Source organism: Dermacentor variabilis, chromosome 3 (genome assembly GCF_050947875.1).
Source record: "Dermacentor variabilis isolate Ectoservices chromosome 3, ASM5094787v1, whole genome shotgun sequence".
Taxonomy (NCBI): domain Eukaryota; kingdom Metazoa; phylum Arthropoda; class Arachnida; order Ixodida; family Ixodidae; genus Dermacentor; species Dermacentor variabilis.
This window is the reverse complement of record NC_134570.1, coordinates 171,266,300-171,279,410: the sequence shown is the minus strand read 5'-3', so window position 1 is coordinate 171,279,410 and position 13,111 is coordinate 171,266,300. Positions and strand designations below refer to the sequence as shown.

The window sequence follows — 13,111 nt, the reverse complement described above, 5'->3', positions numbered from 1 at the left end:
GAGCGGGCGCTTTCATGGAACGACGGCAGACAGCAGGCGCTTCAAGTTGAGACGCAGATGCTCAGTGAAAACATTGGACTTTATCTGTAGTCTGGTCTTGACTGCTAGAACCATTGTGCGCAGCTTCAGCAACATGGTGGGCTTCAACATGTGCACTTCTTTGCCTCTCCAAGTCCGATTTTGGTGACTCCAGACCAGAATAAACATGTTGTTCTGGCTTTCATTTCGCGTGGGGAAAGAGTGGCATGCCTCAATATCTGAGGGCGACGTAGGCTCTATCAAAGTGTATCTCAACTTGTAGAAGGGTGCAACAACGCCCTCATGTTTTGTGTCACCCCTTTAATTTCTCGGTAGCATCGGCGCGAGTATTGATCACACTAGGTTAGTCTGCTGTCAATATCTCTGAACGAATTTATGGGCTTCCCGTTTCAACTCAATTTTCATAGAGGACAGCCTGAAGGTCACGCTTGAATTGTTCGAATTGCCGGTTTAAAAACCGTACTTGATCTTTTTTTTCGCGTATTGCGGCACGAAAGTCGCAATTTTCACTACGGCTATCGCTTTGAGTTTCCCCATGGTTTTAAACGTAGTATGAAGGTCGGCGCACCAAAAATAATAATAATAATAATAATAATAATAATAATAAACGAAGCAATGAATGCATCTTTGCTTGCTTACGGAGGTACGAGCCACTCTTGATGATGATATTTTTTTTCTCACTGGACTAGACGCTGCTTTTTTCGGGCATGTACTATTTCAACGGGCCACTTAAGGATTTCGCCTTAGTAAAATGTAATTATAGATGTACTTTCTTTGGAACGCAGACGTTAGCCGCCCACGATAGTCTTTCATCACATTGCAAACATTCGGGCGGCTGTACTCCAACGTGAAAACTCAAAAGGAAAGCAGGACGGGCACATTCATGCTCAGGCCAAGCTTCCTTATAGGATCCTCTAGATACCATCTTCTTATGGAGGAAGATCACCCATAAGCAAGCAGAAAGTGGTATATTGCGCCCGGTTAACATCACTCTATACACCAAGGAGACACTGCCGAAGCAAACTTGTGTAGACAGCTATTGTTTTCTTTTCTCTTCTATTATTTTCTTGCAACGCGGCGCCCTTCCAGTGGCAATGTTGCTGGTGTGCGCGGGAATTTCCATATCTTGCTTGCTGCTGCATGTTAGAAACATAATGTAGAAGAACCCATCTCATGGTGACTGTCAACGGTAAAGCGATTAGCATTGGAGCAATGTGTAGCGATACAGTGTATTTCTGAAGTAGCGTTTGTTTAATATCTCTAATTGTCTTTCTAAAACTTACGTTGCTTCGGCTGTATGCTACATACTCGGGTATCGTCCCACTTTGCTGTGACACTTGTTTGCTAAGGTTGCTCATGAGCACGATTGCAAATCGGCAGCTGTATCGCCGTGACGACGATGGAATGTCGAGGAAGGAATGGCGTCGATGGAAGGACAAAGATGGTATGACCAGTGTGACGACGAAAGGAAGCAATTGGAAAAATGCAGTTTCTCTACGCGCAAAACACGACTGGCCGTTGGCTGAAGAATGCCAGAACAACAAGTAGCCGACAGCAGAAGTACATTACTTTTTTGCTTCGGCGCGAAGGAAAATGGACATTCGTATTGTCGGCGTTATTCTTTTTCAAAATAATGCAATAAAATCTTGCTGAAGTAACTTCTGCAACAACGAATGAAGTGCCATTGCAGTTCACATCGTCCCGAGTCGTGGTGTAGTAGCTTTTAGGAAACAATGCAATACAATGACAATGTATTTCGTGGCACATCTTTAAGACGGCTATATCGAGTGACGGTGGTAAAACATTTCCAACTCGTGTTGTCACCTACCTTTTCCTTCTACTAAGTGTTTTCTTCTTGCTTCAAGCGCTGCCTTTGTTGTAATCACTGCACATTTGCTCTCTTCCATCTTGTTTCTCTCATTTGATCTCATAGTACTCCTTTGCAAACTAAGCGTCTAATATCTCTGGTTTGCGAGGTGTGCTTGAGGCCAATTTGACAAATTTTCCTTCCTCTATCTAACATAAACAACTATGCACTCTTCGCAGCATCGCTTTTGATGTGGTCGAAGCCGGTCCCCCTGTGAATGACTTTGGTCAAGATGATCTCGCTGAAGATGCAGCAGGTGACCTTCAGGAAGCGCCTGTAAACCCACCGGCAGTACCCCCAGACCCACCAGATGCCCCTGTGAATCCACCAGGAGCACTACCAAATCCACCAGACGTTCCTGCAAATTTACCGGAAGCACCTCGTATAAACAAATCAGCTACTGTGCTTCAGTACCAGCAAACAAAATGCCAAACTGTTATATATGGGGTGGTTTGCTGTACAATCTGTGGTCTCTTTTCTCTTACCTTCCTCGGCACACTGCGGCCTCGAGCAACAGCGCCTACCCCGACCATCCTTCTTCAGCAACCGTGGAAGCCCTGGCCCTTTCGTTTTGGCGATCTCTTAGTCCCTCGAATCTTGGTGTGGATCGGCCGATCTTCTGAGCCGGCGGCAGATCCACGCGTCGTCAAGCCAGCGACCGTTATGGCGGGGCCGGGAGCCTCCACTTCTAACCAGAAAAGGATCGCGTGCGGTTTAATCGACAACAGGGATGACGACCTGCTGGAGCAGGAGTGCACAGTGACGTACGATCAGCGCCTCGTGATGGAAAGCGACGCCATCGTTTTTCCTGCCGACAGCGTGAACGTTAACGATCTTCCCAGTCATCGTGCCATTCCCCAGTTGTGGGTATTGTGGGCGCGCAAGGCTCCTGCGCTTGACGTCGGTGCTTTGGCCGAAGGTCAATTTCGGAAACGGGAATCATCCTCGAGTATTTCTGATGAGTCACTCGCACTTTTCAACTGGACTATGGGCAGTCAAGAAGACGCCCACGTCAACATTAAGTACAAGTCTTTTCGTCCTCGCTCCCCGGCCACCCACCACTCGCCGCTGCCCGCTGGAAGACTCAATGCTAGCGAGAGGTCGGCTATGCTTAAGACAAGAGCGGACGCTGCCTGGATCGCTGCCGACTGTGAACAGCAAATGTTCGAGGAAGAACGGCAGAAGTGGGGCGTGTCATTAAACGACTGTGGTGCACACCATTGCGTATTCAGGGATGTCGCGAAGGCCCTCAAACTGTACGTGATGCCAAGCTGCGGTGCCAGCTATTGCCAGTCGCTGGCGGAGTGTGTCGCGTACGTCGCCAGGCACTACAACTTCATCATAGTCACGGAGACGCCAGCCTGCTTCCAGAGCGTCTACGAGCTCATATATGAGGCATTCAAGCACGACTTAGTTCCCATCGTGATAAAGCCGTTGCCTTCATACTTACACATGCTCAGGCGAAGCCGTGCGCTTGTATCGCAGGAGTTGAGGCGCCAGTTGCCACCCCACTCTGTGGTGAGCTTGGCGGAAATGCATCCCGGCCACATAAGCGATCATCTTCGCTACCTGCTGAACCATCCTGCCGCCTACGAGGAATACTTCGCTTGGAAACGCTACTTTACCGTGACCACACTCGAGGATGACCTGTGCCCAATGTGCATTGCCCTGCACGACCTTCACAAGGGGAAAGTTCCGACAGGCCGGGACATTCGTGAGTGGTGGCACCTTCGCGCTAAGTGCGGTGATGGTAGTTTGTATGACGACAACGAGTACCAGCTCAAGTGGCCATGAACTACTGCGGTAGGCCAGTTCTTCAGACTGCAATTTATTGTGTGATATCCTCGCACGCGTTCTCATTTGGAACTCTGTATCGAAGTACTCTGCTCATTTACATGGGGATTCTTGTTCAATATATTCAAGACCACCCCAGAGCTCAGTAAGTTAGGATTCTGTGGACGTTCCTATATGCGAAATTCGAAATTTCATACTCAGTTTTGTGATATTTCGCAAATTCATACTCCTTCCTCATCGGAATGGCTGACTCTCGCATATGCGACCACTGTAACTGTGAGGTGTGAGGAGAGTATCGAGGGGGACCTTCTTCTGTCACTGCACCGTTTTCACTTCCAACGCCAGTTTCTTCGGAGCGCACTCAGCGAACTGAATGGTAAACCCTTTACAGAGGCAAATATTATGGGTGCCTTGGCCTCATCAATCATAAACCCATAATGATACGCTTCCTCTTGTGTCTCTTCTAAAATCAGCGAGCCTGAAAATATGTTCATGAACACTGAACGCCTAATACTGTGCGAGTGAACTATCTCTCTCGTTCGCCTTTTCTCTTTCAAAAACAAAGCTTTTCGTTGCGAACCTCACCGAGTTTCGTGACAGTGGCTGCGGCCTGGCTGTTCTCTTGCCCGATAGGCCAACCAATCACAGTGGAGCGTGTGCGCCGCTGGGTTCTTGGCACCACCACCAGATGACGCTCGCCTCCGCGCATCCGTGGCAGCATCGGCAACGATTGTGAGGAGGAAAGAAAAAAAAGAACGAGAAAGCTCGCCGTCGCGTATCCGCGGCTGCACGGTAGAGGAAGTAAACGCTTCTTGTGGAAGGAATGATAGAATGGATTCGAATGCCGCTACGTACGTATGCGCATTCTGCCTCTGTAGCCATGATGCGTTCAAGGTGTCCTTCGTACTCGCTACTAGTCAGAAACTCCATTTAACAAAAGGCTCGGCATAATTTGTTGGCGCATATGCCTGTGTGGGTGTGTGCGTGTGTGCACTCTTGTTTCGACTTTTATGCACTGTGACAATGCAGTACATTCGCAGTACATGGATTCCGACTATTTGGATCTGCTGCATATTTTCCTCTTAATCCCTCTCGCCCGTGCAGGGTAGCAATCCGCACGTCCATGTGGTCAACCTCCTTGCCTTTTCTTTCTTTTCTCCAATCTCTATTTTTGAACTCTCAAAAATTCTGCGGCTAGCGCTGAAGGCAGTGCGTGAACTCGAAATTTTCGGAAGGCAGATGGCTTCTTTCATTGCCCACTGCAATCAATAAAGGATAAGGAAGCAATATTTCTTATTTTCCGCTTACACTCGTCTTCTTTGTCAAAAAAGCCACAAAGTATGGAGCTCAGGGAGAGTAAATACTGGCAATACGCATGTGACGCTAGAATGGTTTGTCTCTTGCAACAAGCCAATGAGCCCGTACCAAGTTTTTTTTATAGCAGTTACGATAACGCCGTGTGGCGTCCGCACAATCCGCACCGCAGGACTCAGCAAGCGCGCCAGCATTCGTGGGAATTGAAGAGCAAATCTATCTATCTATCTATCTATCTATCTATCTATCTATCTATCTATCTATCTATCTATCTATCTATCTATCTATCTATCTATCTATCTATCTATCTATCTATCTATCTATCTATCTATCTATCTATCTATCTATCTATCTATCTATCTATCTATCTATCTATCTATCTATCTATCTATCTATCTATCTATCTGTCTATCTATCTATCTATCTATCTTGAAATTTGCAGTGCTAATGGCTTTAGGTGCAATCGGTAATGGAAGGTGACAGCACAATTCAATGCCTGAAGTGTAATCGCACAGTAGTCGGACTCAGCAGGACGAAATAACAGTAAATGACTTATGGCTAGTGATGTTTCTGCCTCCTTTGTTGTTGTTTTGCATTCAGTTGGTGGAAACATTAATTACTAGCTCCGAAAGTGAAAGCCGAACTTAAATGACCTGAGTTTGGAGTGCTCACTGCAGCGCCGGCATGTAGATGTAAGCTAGCAAGTTAATTTTTTTTCTGGCCCGTTCTGGTGCGGCAAAATTTGTATAGGAGAATGGTCAGCTTAATAGGCCGTCCACGTGAGCGGCAAACGCGTCGGCTTCCGAAACTGCTGAACGTCGGCCACGCAAGAGCTGATCAAACTGCACGGAATTTTTTGCCAGCGCGGCCACCACGTGACACGATCAATTCCTGCAGCATGAACGTGATCCAATGAGACTTCCCGCTCTTTTCTCATCCCCCCGCGCGTCTGCTGGACACTTCCCTAAATTCTTTTCGGCCAGCGCTGCTATGCCTGGTACCGGCGACGACAGAGTTCGCATTTCAACTATACGTTGAATGCCATCATTCTCGTGTGTTCCCTGCTATAGTCTGGCATCGGCGCACTCAAAAGGCAAGGCTGCGAAGGTTTTGAGTGCGACCAAGCTGGAACTATAAAAGCATAGAGGGACAAGCAAGTGCGCTTCGGTCTGGGCTTCGCGCCACGGATGAAGCCTATTTTCGAGAGTAAGTGGCGAAGTTTTGTTCGCGTTTGTGCTAGCCTTCGTTTAAAAAATGAAACGATCGGTTCGGTCAAAGCGAATATTTCTGGGGATGCCACCGAACACCTTCGACACATTGCTCGCATTGCGCAGACCGTCCACTGAATGCCGAGGTACACCATTTCAAGACCTAATTTTACCGCATGATTGGCTTGCTATGACTGTCGGGTAAAGCTTGACAGTTCTTCATCCTTAATTTGCTTCGAAAGTACCGTTGTGAAAGAATCTCGCTCTGCCAGTTGCCTGCATTGCTAGAATGCTTTTTCCCAGGTGTGCATATCGCATTGTTGTTTTACATTGTCTCAGGAATGCTATTTATCAATTGGTATATTATAATATTAGATATGCTTGTTTTTCAAGTTCCTGCACAATCTATTTTATTTCATAATGCCCCTAAGGGCCCCCGAAGGGGTATTACATAGGGGGAACGGATATATATAAAAAAAAAAATGCGAGCTTTGCGCGTTACGCCGTCGGAGCTTGTCGTGACGTCTTCCGGAGCTTGTATAATTTTTTTCACAAGCCGGTCAACTGCAGCCCTGATTGCGAAAGAAACAACAGGAACAGTGTGGAATGTACTGCAGGCTAATTAATAATAATAATAATTATGCGGTTTTACGTGCCAAAACCACTTTCTGATTATGAGGCACGCCGTAGTGGAGGACTCCGGAAATTTCGACCACCTGGGGTTCCTTAACGTGCACCTAAATCTAAGTACACGGGTGTTTTCGCATTTCGCCCCCATCGATATGCGGCCGCCGTGGCCGGGATTCGATCCCGCGACCTCGTGCTCAGCAGCCAAATGCAGGCTAATTACGTCAGGTTCCCCAAACCAGCAACAAATGGAAGAATGCAAAAATTAACGAATTGAAATTGACATTTCTTTGCATGCCATGTAGCCAAAATTAAATAAATTCATTATCATGCATCTATCAGGCTACATATCTGCAGAGATCAGTGTTCCAGCGTTCTTCTATACTTAAACAATACTGCAGATCTTGCTTTACGTCCAGACAGGAAGGGCACTAGATAGAATAATCAAAATCAATACAAAGACAGGTAAACATCATTAGAGAAAACATAAAATGATGTTTGCACGATGTAACATACAGAAATTCGGAGAATTGTCTACTAATGCGCAAGCATTGTTTGGCTATAGTTGCAGCGGTGGCGTAGAGGTAGAACACCCGCCTCGCGTGCAAGAGGGCCGTGGTTCGAATCCCGGTGCCGGCAATTTTCCACCGGATTAAAAAAAAATCCGCGTGTTGATAAAATTGCACAAACAGGCCTGGAGTGCGGCCTGATCCCGGTGACCAGAACCGGTAACGCACTCCCTCACCAGAGCAGGATTGGCCACCCTGGTGCAGTACTTGGCCACAACCTCCTATATGAACACAACAATCAAACCCCGGCCCTCAGTCCCCAGCAACTGCGAAGCAACTGACCACGGTGGCGGTCAGACTTGCGACGCAGCAGAGGGTGCTAAGAATCACTGGCTCCGGACAGGCCGCCATTGGAATCTGAACCTGGCAACGTTTAACGCTAGAACGTTATCTAGTGAGGCGAGTCTAGCAGTGCTAATAGAGGGCAGTAAATTGTATTTCTTTAGGAGGCCAAAAGAAGCCTATACAATGCTAAAAAGCGGGCACGTCCTGTGCTACCGAGGCTTAGTGGAGAGAAGAGAACTAGGAGTCGGATCTTTGATTAATAATAATATAGCTGATAACATACAGGAATTATATAGCATTAACGAGAGGGCGGCAGGTCTTGTGACACTTAATAAGAGTTACAAAATGAAGATTGTACAGGTCTACGCCCCTACATCCAGTCATGATGACCAGGAAGTCGAAAGCTTCTATGAAGACGTGGAATCGGCGATGGGCAGAGTGAAAACTAAATACACTATACTAATGGGCGACTTTAATGCTAAGGTAGGCAAGAAGCAGGCTGGAGACAAGGCAGTGGGGGAATATGGCATAGGGACTAGGAATAGCAGGGGAGAGTTATTAGTAGAGTTTGCGGAACAGAATAATATGAGGACAATGAATACCTTCTTCCGCAAGCGGGATACCCGAAAGTGGACGTGGAGGAGCCCGAACGGCGAGACTAGAAGTGAAATAGACCTCATACTCTGCGCTAACCCTGGCATCATACTAGATGTGGACGTGCTCGGCAAGGTGCGCTGCAGTGACCACAGGATGGTAAGAACTCGAATTAGCCTAGACCTGAGGAGGAAACGGAAGAAACTGGTACATAAAAAGCCGATTAATGAGTTAGCGGTAAGAGGGAAAATAGAGGAATTCCAGATCAAACTACAGAATAGGTATTCGGCTTTAACTCCGGAAGAGGACCTTAGGGTTGAAGCAATGAACGACAATCTTGTCTGGCAGCTGGGGAGGATCAGGTAACAACAGATTTGTTGAAGGATGGTGGACAGATTGTTCTAGAGAAACTGGCCAGCCTGTATACGCAATGCCTCATGACCTCGAGCGTACCGGAATCTTGGAAGAACGCTAACATAATCCTAATCCATAAGAAAGGGGACGCCAAAGACATGAAAAATTATAGACCGACCAGCTTACTGTCCGTTGCCTACAAACTATTTAATAAGGTAATCGCAAATAGAATCAGGAACACCTTAGACTTCTGTCAAGCAAAGGACCAGGCAGGATTCCGTAAAGGCTACTCAACAATAGATCATATTCACACTATCAATCAGGTGATAGAGAAATGTGCGGAATATAACCAACCCTTATATATAGCTTTCATTGATTACGTGAAAGCGTTTGATTCTGTCGAAACCTCAGCAGTCATGGAGGCATTACGGACTCAGGGTGTAGACGAGCCGTATGTAAGAATACTGAAAGATATGTATAGCGGCTCCACAGCCACCGTAGTCCTCCATAAAGCAAGCAACAAAATCCCAATAAAGAAAGGCGTCAGGCAGGGAGATACGATATCTCCAATGCTATTCACAGCGTGTTTACAGGAGGTATTCAGAGACCTGGATTGGGAAGTATTGGGGATAAAAGTTAATGGAGAATACCTTAGTAACTTGCGATTCGCTGATGATATTGCCTTGCTTAGTAACTCAGGGGACCAATTGCAATGCATGCTCACTGATATGGAGAGGAAAAGCAGAAGAGTGGGTCTAAAAATTAATCTGCAGAAAACTAAAGTAATGCTTAACAGTCTCGGAAGAGAACAGCAATTTACAATAGGCAGCGAGGCACTCGAAGTCGTAAGGGATACATCTACTTAGGGCAGGTAGTGACGGCGGATCCGGATCATGAGACGGAAATAATCAGAAGAATAAGAATGGGCTGGGGTGCGTTTGGTAGGTATTCTCAGTTCATGAACGGCAGGTTGTCATTATCCCTCAAGAGAAAAGTGTATAACAGCTGTGTCGTACCAGTACTCATGTACGGGGCAGAAACCTGGAGGCTTACGAAAGGGTTCTACTTAAATTTAGGACGACGCAACGAGCTATGGAAAGAAGAATGATGGGTATAACGTTAAGGGATAGGAAAAGAGCAGATTGGGTGAGGGAACAAACGCGAGTTAATGACATCTTAGTTGAAATCAAGAAAAAGAAATAGTGTATGGGCAGGACATGTAATGAGGAGGGAAGATAACCGATGGTCATTAAGGGTTACGGACAGGATCCCAAGGGAAGGCAAGCGTAGCAGGGGGCGGCAGAAAGTTAGGTGGGCGGATGAGATTAAGAAGTTTGCAGGCATGGCATGGCCACAATTAGTACATGACCGGGGTTGTTGGAGAAGTATGGGAGAAGCCTTTGCCCTGCAGTGGGCGTAACCAGGCTGATGATGATGATGATTGTTTGGCTCGGTTGTGATTTCCTTTTTGCCTACTTTTGCTTACTTGCACTCCTGAGCTTATGCGCATCTACCCATGGTCTTCCTGGTGGCAAAGACTGTTTAGGCTTTAACAGACAATTGTCAGATTTCCTCGCCGTATGAGGCGAGGAAATCCCCCTTCAAACGATCGCACGGATTCAACCGCAACGCCCGGCACGAGCGCGCCTCGACGGAGCAGAGCGGGCGATGGAGACCACCAGCTGCCGCAGTAGCGCGTGAGGCGTTGTGTGAGGGCAGAGTGCATCGCCGAAATGCCATGTCACTCTCGCTGTCGCTCTCGCAAGCCCGTGTTACGCGCGTTCACTGACCGGGCAAGCTCTCGCCTGCGTTCTAACTGTGCCTCGGTAAGGCCCAATGAAAACGCGCCAAGCGTCTCAATGCTATCGCTTGCGCGCGAGGTGTTCGTAGCTCGAACATCTCAAGTTGGCCCACAGCCAAATTTCCAGTTGGCCGACCCAAAATTTAAGTAGGTCCAGCCCCAAATTTCTTGTTGTCGTACCCAGAGATCGAAGTTGGCCCATTCCGAAATTTCAGCTGTGCCACCCCCATCCCAAACTTCGAATTGACCCACCTCTAAACATCAGTTGTCCCACATGCATAGTTGAAGTTGTCCCAACCCCACATTTCAAGTTTGCCCGCACCAAAATATACGTTACCTCCCTCCCCCCCCCCCCCAATTTCAACTTAGCCCACTTGCGAATTTCAAGTTGGCCCACCTCCAATGAAAGTTTAACTATGTCGAAATTTCAAGTTAGTCCACCCCCAAATTTAAGCTGGACCACCCCCAAATATATGTTAACCCACCCCAAATTTCAGATCTACCCCCTCCCCCCCATACAAATTTCAGTTAGGCCCACCCCCAAATTTCAAGTTGAGCCACTCCTACTATGAGCTTCCCCATGCATTTTCTAAGGAGCCTACGTATATCTGTGGGTATTCTATTTTTAATTGTTCTTTTGCTTAGATTGTTCCTTATCACTTATAAAGCTACCAATATTCTACATTTACATTATTATAACGATGAAATGTCCTACCTTATCAAAGTACGAATATTTTTTACGCAATTACGCGTGACGATGCTAGGGTACTCGCCAAAGAATGCTTACGCATTATTACACTATCTAAAGTATATCGTGAAGTGCCTGTTAGAAGCCATCCACCGATAGCACGCCCACAGGTAAAACATTCCACTCGGTGATAGCTTTCGGGAAAAATGAAAACCTAAAAGCGTTAGTATGCGCGAAGTATGGGGTTAAGCTATGGTCGTGGTGATGATGAGTTCTACGTACTTGTGAATACTGTAGTTAAGGGGCGGGAGGAACGCTTAATTTGCCTTTAATTAGCTGATACACAGCACAGTTCACAGCACTGTGAACTGGTGTTTATAACCACTTATTTCACTTTAATAAGCTGCTCAAGACAGCTGAATTCTGTGACTGCACAGTGTGAAGGAGCAAACAAGTTGACCAGGATAATAATAAAAATTTTAGATGGCATGCAGTGGAATGAAATATTTGACAGCTGTTTATTTCATATCTACTTAAATTTTTTTCCCACTGGGGAAACAACATTTTGCAAACCTGCGCAGTTTCAGATTGACATGTAGCATGATGCTCGGTATATTTATGTGCATGTCCTTTTTGAGAGCGGTCGCAAAATGGAACACAAGTGGAATTTCCAAATCGTGTGAAGCACTGATGGGAAACATGCCCACATTGAGTGTCCCAGTAACTCTTGCTTTACCAACCTAAACTACAAAAAGACATTCAGTGTCGCTCACATGGCTGCTTGTGGTGCGAACTACAGCTTTACATTCCTTTGTACTACAGAGCAGGAAGTGCAAGTATAAATGGGGACATGGTTAGATACTTATTCAGTATAGACCGTGACTTATGCATAAGCATACAGTTTTCTATGAACTTATCAAACAATGCTTCATGAATCGACGTTTTCTAAATGCACACACGAATTACACATAATTTAATAAACGTGCCCTTGTAATCCCTAAAGCCTGCAGTGAAGATTTCATCATATATTTGGTGAAGTAATTGAGACGAGTATAGTTTATATGTCTCAGGTCATATAAAAATTAATAAAGTACTTCCAAGGGACAACTGTAAATTGTTTGTCTTTAGGCTAATTGCAACAAAATTTCACTTAGGCTAAACTGTTTATAAATGAGCAGTATAACACTGACGCAATCTTGGCAAGGCCGCAGGTCTGGTATTCATATTAGCAGCCTCTGAACAGCACCTAAGCAGATGGCGTGTGCATCTAGGACATGTCACTCCCAAGAGAAAAATAAGGCGTGGCTCCCTGCGAAGCAGGATCGTGCGCACTGCCAGAAGCGCCATGTTTTCAGCTCCACGTGCTTCTGGACAGAAAGTTACAGCTTTTCTTTTCACTTTATGTTGTTTTACTAGGTTCAAAGATGTAACAAAAGCCGGTACTTATGTGAAGATTGTTGTGCATAAGCAAGCCTTGGCCTTCACCTTTTTGCACTGGTCCCGTGTACACTGTGATATGCCGTCTTGAGAGGCGGGTGGCCACTTTTGTATTAGCATGTTCTTGTTTTGATGCAGGCACAGGAGCTTTCACGAATGCTTGGGTAAAAGTCAGAGGCATAAACTGTTAGGTATTGTTCTTTGCGTGAGATATGGTCAAAAGAACGGACAATTTCTTCAAGGTAAACAAAGAACTGTCGCAGCCCTCCTAATTTAATGTTTTTCCTTAGGTATTCAAAGAAACCGAGCTGATGGAGCAACGTATGAAGCGTATTCGATGCGAGTCACATTTAATGACCGCCTGAGCCGAACAAGGTAGCTCGTTGAAAATTCCTTTGGTATCATGGCAAGCAAGTGAAGCATCCTTCCAGAACCTTTCAGAGCCTTTGAGGAGGCCACTGAGAATAGAGTGAAGCCCTGCGTTGCATTGTAAAGTTATTTTTTAAAGGACTCTGTCCTCTCGAGGGCGCCATA

The 13,111-nt window shown here is 46.2% G+C and overlaps 1 protein-coding gene across 1 annotated transcript; it reads left to right on the top strand.

The window, feature by feature from the left end:
• Nucleotides 1-2,569: 2,569 nt before the first annotated feature.
• Nucleotides 2,570-3,700, top strand: LOC142574899 (uncharacterized). Its single transcript, XM_075683895.1, has one exon. It carries the CDS (start codon nucleotides 2,570-2,572, stop codon nucleotides 3,698-3,700), a length of 1,131 nt encoding a protein of 376 aa, XP_075540010.1.
• Nucleotides 3,701-13,111: the final 9,411 nt, after the last annotated feature.